The sequence below is a fragment of the Hyperoodon ampullatus genome, assembly GCF_949752795.1.
Source record: "Hyperoodon ampullatus genome assembly, chromosome: 2".
In the NCBI taxonomy this organism is placed as follows: Eukaryota; Metazoa; Chordata; class Mammalia; order Artiodactyla; family Ziphiidae; genus Hyperoodon; species Hyperoodon ampullatus.
The window spans coordinates 166,992,426-167,005,499 of record NC_136915.1 but is presented as its reverse complement, the minus strand read 5'-3'; the positions used below and the strand labels follow the sequence as shown (position 1 = coordinate 167,005,499).

Sequence of the window (13,074 nt, the reverse complement as noted above, 5' to 3'; positions counted from 1 at the left end):
TGAAAGATAACCTATTTTTTATTTTTTTAAATATTTAATTTATTTATTTATTATTTTTGGCTGTGTCGGGTCTTAGTTGCAGCATGCAGGATCTTCGTTGCAGTATGGGGGATCTTTCATTGCGGCACGGGCTCTTTGTTGCAGTGCACAGCCTTCTCTCTAGTTGGGGGGTGCAGGTTTTCTCTCTAGTTGTGGCGTGGGCTCCAGAGCATATGGGCTCTGTAGTTGTGGTGCACAGGCTCCAGAGCATATGGGCTCTGTAGTTTGCAGCACACGGGCTCTCTGGTTGAGGCACATGGGCTCAGTAGTTGTGGCGCGGGCTTAGTTGCCCCGCAGCATGTGGGATCTTAGTCCCCCGACCAGGGATTGAACCCGTGTCCCCTTCACTGGAAGGTGGATTCTTTACCACTGGACCACCAGGGAAGTCCCACAATAACCTATTTGTAAATAACAATTTAAAAATTTTTTCTGATTATAGAAGTGAATACACATGAAATATAGAAATATTTGTTAACATAGAAAAACATAAAGAAGAAAAGTTAAATCATCTGTCACCTCTTTTACACTATTAAAGTTTCCTTTTTCATTTGTAGAGAAAAACCATTAGGTCTTTTTCTTTACAACTGTATTGGTTTTCCCTGCTTTCTCAGTCTTTTTATGCTATCCAGATCTGACCTCTATTCTTGAGTGATACTGTTCCACTGACATTATTTTAGATCTTGACCCACCTGTCTCTACTTAAAACTTAATCCTTAATTTGCTTTGGTTTTTATTGCAATTTTTTCATTATCTTTGGAATGCCAAATTACCAGTTCTCACGTAACTTTGGAAAATTGAGTCTTCATTTCTTCATTCTGGAAGCCTAAGATCAAATCTATAATCTCAGTAGTTTTATTACTCAGCATTTTACTCCTACTGATGTCTTCTGGCTTGTCCTCTTGTTTTCCATTAGGTTTCTTGATGCTTCTCAATTCTGTGCTTCTGTTTTGTTGGGGATTTTTTTTTTTTTTAGTATTCAGTTCACTGATCCTTATTCCAGACACTTTGTGAAAGTTGCCTACTTTAAGGTAATACTTTTTGATCAAATCTGTCTGTGAAGTAATTCTTTTCACAGTCAACATCTCACGCATATAAAACTATATGTCACCTTTTCAGCAATATTTTGTCTTAAGTACATCACTTAACACAAATTGAGAGTTCTCACAGCAGAAACTACGCACACACTTTATCTTGCTAAGTACAGTGTATTGGTTTATAATAATAGCTTAACTAGTTCTGTCCCCGTTATGCCATCACCTGCTGCCTTGGAAATCATAATGCACATAAAATTGCCATGAGGCAGTGGAATTGAACAACTTTTTCCTTTGCTTGTTTCCCCAGGTCACAAAAAAGGTTTAAATTTGATTTCCTAATGGCCTATTTTTTTTCTTTAGTATCAAAGAACACAGATTATGAAGTGATATTAACTTGATTTGGAGCCGTGTAATCCAATAAAAAGCTGGTTTTAATAGCTTTCATTATAAATTGTGCCTGAGGTTTAATGATTAGGCTGTTTGATTTGTCTCAAGTGCTTATAACCCTCACATTTGCAGCCAAATTTTATGTTGGAAGTTAAGGTGTTTTCTCTGATATTGAAACTCCAGGCATATATCCCAGAACAGAATTCAAATTTAAGCAAATTAATATAGACAAAACTTACTGTGATTTAGTATTAGTTGAATATCCTAATTTAAATGAAATCATAATAAAATAAAATGTATACAGCATATTGAGATTTGAAATAAGGAATGAGTTTTCAAATCCACCAGAAGAAGGTTAAAAACATTCCCATTTTATTCTGGCTCAGGAAGTTATTGAGACCTCCAAGAAACCATTAGTTTTCAAATGTTTTGAGGTTAAGTTATCCTTAGACTTCACTTTTTAAGCTCCAGAATCTAGCTCTTATTTTAGATTGAAATAGAGATGATTTTAAAGAATAACAAATTAAATTTATCTACTATAATTACACTTTTTTTCAGGGAACACTCAGAGAAGCTTTATTGAACTCAGTTTGAACCTGTTATTCTGAGTATTACTTACTTATGAAAAATGTAATTTCTTCAAACTGTTTTCTGATCCTGAATGTCATGTTGGATACTGTAGAATTCAGTACAGACTGCAGATTAAACAGAAGGCAAAACATTTTATAAGTCATAAGAATTTTTGTATTATTTTTAGTCACAAGATGAGGTCATGAGTAGATGAGCCAAAATCCCTCTCCCCTAATAGAATAAAAGACTTTTTTTTTTTAAACAGGCTTCTGAGGTATGGTTCTTTTGGTTTTTGATAATACCTTACATTTATGTAGAGGCAACAGTCAAGCCCTAGTTTTCTAACTAAATTCAATGTTCTAGCCATTAAATGCCACATTACTTCCCAATGCAATTTGAATTGGTGTCCTTGCCCTCCTCTGTAAAATGGACCTAATACTAACTTATTTAGAAAATTCCCAGTGGAATTTAGAAAATCCCAGTGGAATAAGTAAAAATCATAACTTATGTTTTAACCTGCTTCTAGAGGCTTTTGGTAAGTCCAAGCATTAGGACTTAACCAAATAAAAGTTAGCAGTGAGTGATACATTCTATGCTTTAGGACAGGTATTCTCCTGACCATTTCTGTTACTTCCCCAGTTGGTGGTTGGTGCAGTGGAGATGCCATTTCCAGTGTTGAACGATATGATCCACAGACCAATGAATGGCGAATGGTAGCTTCAATGAGCAAAAGGCGATGTGGAGTTGGGGTCAGTGTTCTTGATGACCTGTTATATGCAGTAGGAGGCCATGATGGGTCCTCTTATCTCAATAGTGTTGAAAGGTAAGTAGTGTCAATTTGAAATTCTTTTCTCTCCTATTCATATTATTTTGTTTGAGATGTTAATTAGAAACAGATGTAACATGTTGCTTTAGTTTTGTGTCTGTGGCACTAGCTCACAGCCTAGACCACTTACTGTGACATATAAGTCCTTTATGATCTGACCTCCACCTGTTTTTCCATTCTGTCTCCCCTGGCACACCACTGTTCCCTAAACACGCTAGTGCAGACCCACCAAATTGTTTGCAGTTCCTTAGACATACTGTCCTCTTTCGTGCCTCTTTGCCTACATATATGCATGCTGTTTGTTCTTCCCTGGAATATCTTTTCAAGATTCAAATGTTACTTCTCATATAAAGCCTTCTCTGGCACCATACAGACAAGTTAGTTACTCAGTCCTCTGATCTTTCACATGTATTTTGAACATACTTTTACGTATCACATTGGCTGTAATTGTTTATTGAAATGTCTTTTCCCACATCTGTGACAATGCCTGGCACATTGGAAACCTACAATAATTTATTTTTTAATAACTTCTAGCTTCTTGTTCTCATACAACCCTTTTTCATTCAGCTGTGTTCTTGATACTTACCAAACATATCTATGAAACCCTGCAGCATATCAAGATCTAGAGATACAGATTGTATAGTTGAAAAGAAAAAAAACAACAACAGAGGGATCAGCTCCATAGAAGTTTTAAAAAGAAAGCACACTTAAAAACAAATTAACTAAATAAGGGTGGAAATGATTACATATTTACAACTTAATAACAGTGAAGCCCATAAATATCAAAATGTGTGGTCTGCAACTAAAGTAATATTCAGAGGCAAATTTATATACATTATAACTTATGTGCATTCATTTGAAAATAAGAAAGATGGGAAAATAAATCACACTTTTAAATAAAAAAGTTATAAAAAGAGCAACAAAACCCAAGAAAATAGAAAGAAGAAATTAACTGGAAAGAAAAATTAATGAAATTAAAAACAAATATATAGCTACAAAAAGAGCAATTTGATAGTATTTTTTTTTAATTAAAAATGAAGAGGAAGACCTTCAAGATGGTGGAGGAGTAAGACCTCGCTCCCCACAAATACATCAAAGATATATCTACAAGTGGAACAACTCCTACAGAACATCTACTGAATGCTGGCAGAAGACCTCAGACTTCCCAAAAGGGAAGAAAATCCCCACTGGGTAGGGCAAAAGAAAAGAGGAAAAACACAGACAAAAGAATAGGGATGGGACCTGCACCTCTGGGAGGGAGCTGTGAAGGAGGAAAAGTTTCCACACACTAGGAAGCCCCTTCACTGGCGGAGACGGGGCCGGGGAGCTTCAGAGCCATGGAGGAGAGCACAGCAACAGGGGTGCAGAGGGCAAAGCAGATAGATTCCTGCACAGAGGATCAGTGCTGACCAGTACTCACCAGCCTGAGAGGCTTGTCTGCTCACCCACTGGGGAGGGTGGGGGCTGGGAGCTGAGGCTCGGGCTTCAAAGATCAGATTCCAGGGAGAGGACTGGGGTTGGCTGCATGAACACAGCCTGAAGGGGGCTAGTGCACCACAGCTAGCCAGGAGAGAGTATGGGAAAAAGCCTGGACCTGCCAAAGAGGCAAGAGACCATTGTTTGGGGTGCACAAAGAGAGGTGATTCCTTCCCTCTGTGCCCACAGAAGGCAGAGCACTGCCTAAGCGAGCTCCAGAGATGGACGCAAGCTACGGCTATCAGCTTGGACCCCAGAGATGGGCATGAAATGCTAAGGCTGCCGCCGCCATCCACTAAAAATCCTGTGTTCAAGCACAGGACACTATCCACCCCCCTCCATGGGAGCCTGTGCAGCCTGCCACTGCCAGGGTCCCATGATCCAGGGACAACTTCCCCAGGAGAACACACGGCATGCCTCAGGCTGTTGCAATGTCACACTGGCCTCGGTGGCCACAGGCTCGCCCCGCATTCCCATTATGACTACCGTACCCCGCCCTCCACCCAGCCTGAGTGAGCCAGAGCCCCCTAATCAGGCGTTGCTTTAACCCCCTCCTGTCTGGATGGGGAAAAGGTGCCTCAGGTCTTGGCGGGGAACAGATTCCTGAGGGTGACCTACACACAGAGGTGGGACCAAAACCAAAGCTGAACCCCAGGAGCTGTGCGAACAAAGAAGAGGAAGAGAAATTTCTCCATGCAGCCTCAGGAGCAGTGGATTAAATCCCGACAATCAACTTGATGTACCCTGCATCTGGGGAATACCTGAATAGACAACAAATTGTCTCAAAATTGAGGTGGTGGACTTTAGGAGCAACTGTAGACTTAGGGTTTGCTGTCTGCAGCTGATTTGTTTTTGATATTTATGTTTATCTTAGTTTAGTTTGTAACACTTGTTATCATTGGTGGATTTGTTTATTGGTTTGGTTGCTCTCATTTTTTTAATTATTATTTTGTTGTTAATAATTTTTTTATGTACTTTATTTTATTTTACTTTATTTTTTTCTTTCTTTTTTCCTCCCTTTTCTTCTGAGCTGTGTGGCTGACAGGGTGTTGGTGCTCCGGCCTGGTGTCAGGCCTGAGCCTCTGAGGTGGGAGAGCCAAGTTCAAGACACTGGACCACCAGAGACCTCCCGGCCCCACGTAATATCAATCAACGCTAAGACCCAGCTCCACTAAAGTTAAACAAAATGAAAAGACAGAGAACTATGTAGCTGATGAAGCAGCAAGGTAAAAACCCACCAGACCAAACAAATGAAAAGGAAATAGGAAGTCCACCTGAAAAAGAATTCATAGTAATGATAGTAAAGATGATCCAAAATCTTAGAAATGGAATGGAGAAGATACAAGAAACGTTTAACAAGGACCTAGAAGAACTAAAGAGCAAACAAACAATGATGAGTAACACAATAAATTAAATTTAAAATTCTCCAGAAGGAATCAAGAGTAGAATAACTGAGGCAGAAGAATGGATAAGTGACCTGGAAAACAAAATACCGGAAATAACTACTCAGAGCAGAATAAAGAAAAAAGAATGAAAAGAATTGAGGACAGTCTCGGAGACCTCTGGGACAACATTAAACGCACCAACATTCGAATTATAGGGGTCCCAGAAAAAGGAGAGAAAAAGAAAGGGTCTGAGAAAATATTTGAAGAGATTATAGTTGAAAACTTTCCTAACACGGGAAAGGAAAGTCAATCAAGTCCAGGAAGCACCGCGAGTCCCATACAGGATAAATTCAAGGAGAAACACACCAAGACACATATTAATCAAACTATCGAAAATTAAATTCAAAGAAAAAATATTAAAAGCAGCAAGGGAAAAGCAACAAATAACATTCGAGGAAATCCCCCATAAGGTTAACAACTGATCTTTCAGCAGAAATTCTGCAAGCCAGAAGGGAGTGGCAGGACATATTTAAAGTGATGAAAGGGAAAATCCTACAACCAAGATTACTCTACCCAGCAAGGATGTCTTTCAGATTCAAGAGAGAAATTAAAACCTTTACAGACAAGCAAAAACTGAGAATTCAACACCACCAAACCAGCTTTACAACAAATGTTAAAGGAACTTCTCTAGGCAGGAAACACAAGAGAAGGAATAGACCTACAAAAACAAACCCAAAACAATTAAGAAAATGGTAAGAGGAATATACATATCAATAACTACCTTAAATATAAATGGATTAAATGCTCTAACCAAAAATCATAGACTGGCTGAATGGATACAAAAATAAGACCTGTATATATGCTGTCTACAAGAGACCCACTTCAGACCTAGGGACACATACAAACTGAAAGTGAGGGGATGGAAAAAGATATTCCATGGAAATGGAAATCGAAAGAAACATGGAGTAGCAATTCACATATCAGAAAAAAAAGACTAAAATAAAGACTATTACAAGTGACAAAGAAGGACACTACCATAATGATCAAGGGATCAATCCAAGAAGAAGATATGACAATTGTAAATATTTATGCACCCAAAATAGGAGCATCTCAATACATAAGGCAAATGCTAACAGTAATAAAAGGGGAAATCAACAGCAACACAATAATAGTAGGGGACTTTAATGTCCCACTTTCACCAATGGACAGATCATCCAAAATGAAAATAAATAATGAAACAAGCTTTAACTGACACACTAGACAAGATGGACATAATTTTTATTTATAGGACATTCTGTCCAAAAACAACAGAATACACTTTATGTGCTCATGGAACATTCTCTAGGATAGATCATATCTTGGGGCACAAATCAAGCCTTGGTAAATTTAAGAAAATTGAAATCATATCAACTGTCTTTTCTGACCACAATGCTATGAGACTAGATATAAATTACAGGGAAAAAACTGTAAAAAATCCAAACACATGGAGGCTAAACAGTGTGCTACTAAATAACCAAGAGATCACTGAAGAAATCAGAGAGGAAATTAAAAAATACCTAGAAACAAATGACAATGAAAACATGGCAACCCAAAACCTATGGGATGCAGCAAAAGCAGTTCTAAGAGGGAAGTCTATAGCAATACAATCCCACCTCAAGAAACAAGAAAAATCTCAACCTAAAGCAATTGGAGAAAGAAGAACAAAAGAACCCCAAAGTTAGCAGAAGGAAAGAAATCATAAAGATCAGATCAGAAATAAAACAAAATTGATAAACCATTAGCCAAACTCATGAAGAAAAAAAGGGAGAAGACTCAAATCAACAGAATTAGAAATGAAAATGGAGAAGTAACAACTGACACTGCAGAAATACAAAGCATCATGAGAGATTACTACAAGCAACTATATGCCAATAAGTTGGACAACCTGAAAGAAATAGACAAATTCTTAGAAAAGCACAACCTTCTGAGACTGAAACAGGAATAAATAGAAAATATAAACAGACCAATCACAAGCACTGAAATTGAAAGTGTGATTAAAAATCTTCCAACAAACAAAAGCCCAGGACCAGATGGCTTCACAGGTGAATTTTATCAAACATTTAGAAAAGAGCTAACATCTATCCTTCTCAAACTCTTTCAAAATATAGCAGAGGGAGGAACACTCCCAAACTCATTCTACGAGGCCACCATCAATCATCCTGATGCCAAAACCAGACAAAGATATCACAAAAAAAAGAAGGGCTTCCCTGGTGGCGCAGTGGTTGGGAGTCCGCCTGCCGATGCAGGGGACACGGGTTCGTGCCCTGGTCTGGGAAGATCCCACATGCCGTGGAGCGGCTGGGCCCGTGAGCCATGGCCGCTGAGCCTGCGCGTCCAGAGCCCGTGCTCCACAACAGGAGAGGCCACAACACTGAGAGGCCCGCATATAGCAAAAAAAAAAAAAAAAAAAAAAAAAAAAAAAAAAAGAAAACTACAGGCCAATATCACTGATGAACATAGATGCAAAAATCCTCAACAAAATACCAGCAAACAGAATCCAACAGCACCTTAAAAGGATCATACACCATGATCAAGTGGGGTTTATCCCAGGGATGCAAGGATTCTTCAATATATGCAAATCAATCAATGTGATACACCATATTAAATGGAAGAATAAAAACCATGGGATAATCTCAACAGACGCAGAAAAAGCTTTTGACAAAATTCAACACCCATTTATGATAAAAACTCTCCAGAAAGGCATAGAGAGAACCTACCTCAACATAATAAAGGCCATATATGACAAACCCACAGCCAACATCATTCTCAATGGTGAAAAACTGAAACCATTTCCTCTAAGATCAGGAACAAGACAAGGTTGCCCACTCTCACCACTATTATTCAACATAGTTTTGGAAGTTTTAGCCACAGCAGTGAGAGAAGAAAAAGAAATAAAAGGAATCCAAATCAGAAAAGAAGAAGTAAAACCATCACTGTTTGCAAATGACATGATACTATACATAGAGAATCCTAAAGATGCTACCAGAAAACTACTAGAGCTAATCAATGAATTTGGTAAAGTAGCAGGATACAAAATTAATGCACAGAAATCTCTTGCATTCCTATACACTAATGATGAAAAATCTGAAAGACAAATTATGGAAACACTTCCCATTTACCACTGCAACAAAAAGAATAAAATACCTAGGAATAAACCTATCTAAGGAGACAAAAGACCTGTATGCAGAAAAGTATAAGACACTGGTGAAAGAAATGAAAGATGATACAAAGAGATGGAGAGATGTATCATGTTCTCGGATTGGAAGAATCAACATTTTGAAAATGACTGTACTACCCAAAGCAATCTACAGATTCAGTGCAATCCCTATCAAACTACCAATGGAATTTTTCACAGAACTAGAACAAAAAATTTCACAATTTCTATTGAAACACAAAAGACCTGAATAGCCAAAGCAATCTTGAGAAAGAAAAATGGAGCTGGAAGAATCAGACTCCCTGACTTCAGACTATACTACAAAGCTACAGTAATCAAGATAGTATGGTACTGGCACAAAATCAGAAATATTTATCCATGGAACTGGATAGAAAGCCCAGAGATAAACCCACGCACATATGGTCACCTTATCTTTGATAAAGGAGGCAGGAATATACAATGGAGAAAAGACACCCCTTCAATAAGTGGTGCTGGGAAAACTGGACAGCTACATGTAAAAGAATGAAATTAGACCCCTCCCTTACACCATACACAGAAGTAAACTCAAAATAGATTAAAGACCTAAATGTAAGGCCAGACACTATAAATCTCTTAGAGGAAAACAGGCAGAACACTCTATGACATAAATCACAGCAAGATCCTTTTTGACCCACCTCCTAGAGAAATGGAAATAAAAACAAAAATAAACAAATGGGACCTAAGGAAACCTAAAAGCTTTTGCACAACAAAGGAAATCATAAGCAAGACAAAAAGACAACCCTCACAATGGGAGAAAATATTTGCAAACGAAGCAACTGACAAAGGATTAATCTCCAAAATATACAAGCAGCTCATGCAGCTCAGTATCAAAAGAACAAACAACCCAACCCAAAAATGGGCAGAAGACCTAAACAGACATTTCTCCTAAGAAGATATACAGATTGCCAACAAACACATGAAAGGATGCTCAACATCGCTAATCATTAGAAAAATACAAGTCAAAACTACAATGAGGTATCACCTCACACTGGTCAGAATGGCCATCATCAAAAAATCTGCAAGTAATAAATGCTGGAGAGGGTGTGGAGAAAAGGGAAGCTTCTTGCACTGTTGGTGGGAATGTAAATTGATACAGTCACTATGGAGAACAGTATGGAGGTTCCTTAAAAAACTAAAAATAGAACTACCATATGACCTAGCAATCCCACTACTGGGCATATACCCTGAGAAAACCATAATTCAAAATGAGTCATGTACCGCAGTGTTCGTTGCAGCTCTATTTACAATAGCCAGATCATGGAACCAACCTAAGTGTCCATCGACAGATGATTGAATAATGAAGATATGGCACATATATACAATGGGTTATTACTCAGCCATAAAAAGAAACAAAATTGAGTTATTTATAGTGAGGTGGATGGACCTAGAGTCTGTCATACAGAGTGAAGTAAGTCAGAAAGAGAAAAACAAATACTGTATGCTAACACATATATATGGAATCTAAAAAAAAAAAATGGTTCTGATGAACCTAGGGGTGGGACAGGAATAAAGATGCAGGTATAGAGAATGCACTTTAGGACATGGGGAGGGGTAAGGGTAAGCTGGGACGAAGTGAGAGAGTGGCATGGACATATATACATTACCAAATGTAAAAGAGATCACTAGTGGGAAGCAGCTGCATAGCACAGGGAGATCAGCTCGGTGCTTTGTGACCACCTAGAGGGGTTATATACGGAGGGTGGAAGGGAGATGTAAGAGGGAGGGGATATGGGATATATGTGTACATACGTACACATAGCTGATTCACTTTGTTATAAAGCAGAAACTAACACACCATTGTAAAGCAACTATACTCCAATAAAGATGTTAAAAAAAAATGAATATACTCTATGCTCCATGATTCTGCTTCTCATCATCCATTGCACAGGGAGAAATATACAAGGGTGATCACTGTTTTTAATAACAAAATGTCACAGACAGTGTAAGGATACATCAATAGAAATATGATTTAAATAATATATGGCACACACAATATAATTAAATAGTTCAAAAGAGAAATCTAGAGCTATATCTATTATGAATAGATCTCAGAAATATATTGAGTGAAAAAGCAACACGTGATATGTGGCATTACTTATGTACAGAAAACATGCTTGCATATAAAGAAATATATATATGTGGATAGATATATACCTATTTAAAAGAATTTTACCGAAAAATCTTGAAGGATATATACCAAATCAAAATGGGAAAAGAACAGAAATTGGGTGGAACTCAAAGAGAACTTTAGCTTTATCTATAACATTCTGGAAAAAATTTTTAAAGAAAATATATTTATGTGTAACTTTTTAAGTAAAACAATTTCAAAAACTATATATAAATTAGACTATCACATATTTGATTATTAGCCCATATTTGGGGAAAGAATATATATATCATATTATATATCATTGCATATATAGACATAGCCCTCTTTGTGTAATACAAACTGTGTTCTTGACGTGTTCTCTGCAGGTATGACCCCAAAACAAACCAATGGAGCAGTGATGTTGCTCCTACAAGCACCTGCAGGACAAGTGTTGGTGTGGCTGTGCTTGGAGGCTTTCTCTATGCTGTGGGTGGCCAGGATGGAGTGTCTTGCCTCAACATCGTTGAGAGGTGATTTTTTAAAGTCATTTTCAGTTTTTTTAAAGAAACAATTTAGGACACTAGGGATTCACTATTCAGTAGATTTCCCATGGGCTTTAAGGAAAAAGTTTTCAGTTAACTTTAAAGTCTAGGAAGATGAAAGATATAACCCAATTTTTAAAATTATGTGTTACACTGACTGAGCCTAACATTGAAGTGTTGGAATCATATTTTATTTTATTTTATTTATTTATTTTTTATTTATTTTTTTTTTTGCGGTACGCGGGCCTCTCACTGTTGTGGCCTCTCCCGTTGCGGAGCACAGGCTCCGGATGCGCAGGCTCAGCGGCCATGGCTCACGGGCCCAGCTGCTCCGCGGCATGTGGGATCTTCCCGGACCGGGGCACGAACCTGTGTCCCCTGAATCGGCAGGCGGACTCTTAACCACTGCGCCACCAGGGAGGCCCGGAATCATATTTTAAATTTCATTTTATATATGATATCAAGAATACCACTTCTGAAATCTGTTCTGATTTTTTTCCCAGTAATTGTAATGACTTAGCTCAGACTTCCCCCAGAAAAAAATGATTAAAGCAATAATTTTTTGTGTAGCATACCTTATCAAAACTCCAAGGTATTTTGTGTGTGGATTCTCATTAATTCTTTAAGTTTTTATTTGTTTGTTTATTTTGGTTGCGCTGGGTCTTTGTTGTGGTGTGCAGGATCTTTGTAGCAGGGCTTCTCTAGTTGCGGCGCGCAGGCTCTGTAGTTGAGGCATGCTGGCTCTCTAGTTGTGGTATGTGGGATCTTAGTTCCCCAACCAGGGATCAAACCCAGGCCCCCTGCATTGGGAGCATGGAGTCTTACCCACTGGACCACCAGGGAAGTCCCTGGCCCCTCTGATTAATTCTTGAAGTATACTTGGGGAAATCTTGGTGGGTTGCCATGATTTACTGTATACTTTTTTTTTTTTTTTTTTTTGGTCTGCATTGGGTCTTCGTTGCTACACGTGGGCTTTTCTCTAGTTGCGGAGAGTGGGAGCTACTCTTCCTTGCCGTGTGCAGGCTTCTCATTGCAGTGGCTGCTCTTGTTGCAGAGCACGGGCTCTAGGCGCACGGGCTTTGGTAATTGTGGCTCGCAGGGTCAGTAGTGGTGCATGGGCTTAGCTGCTCCACGGCATGTGAGATCTTCCCAGACCAGGGCTCGAACCCATGTCCCCTGCATTAGCAGGCGGATTCTTAACCACTGCGCCACCAGGGAAGCCCCTATATTTTTACAAATCAGTTAATTTTGGTGAAATAGATTGTTTTTAATTTCTTGCCCTGTCATTTTTTTATCATTCTGTCTTAGAGATTAGGTTTTGGAGTCTCATGCGCTATGATTACTGGCAACAACATACTATACTTCATTCTCACTTCTTAAAAAGAGATAAATTTTTGAAATAACATTTACTAGTTGGGTTACCATATTTAAGTAGAATTTAACTCTGTCTTAGAGATAAAGTTGCAGGTAAGTCTTGAAAGCAGTGCCAGTTCC

General features: G+C 38.4%; 1 protein-coding gene across 1 annotated transcript in view; it reads left to right on the top strand.

The window, feature by feature from the left end:
- KLHL20 (kelch like family member 20) overlaps window positions 1–13,074 on the top strand; it is a gene marked incomplete at its 3' end in the record, with an annotated part of 75,440 nt that overhangs the window by 47,746 nt on the left and 14,620 nt on the right. The window contains exons 6-7 of the mRNA XM_079727857.1: window positions 2,670–2,853; window positions 11,425–11,568. Coding sequence (XP_079583983.1) covers window positions 2,670–2,853; window positions 11,425–11,568 — 328 coding nt within the window. The remainder of the gene's footprint in view (window positions 1–2,669; window positions 2,854–11,424; window positions 11,569–13,074) is intronic.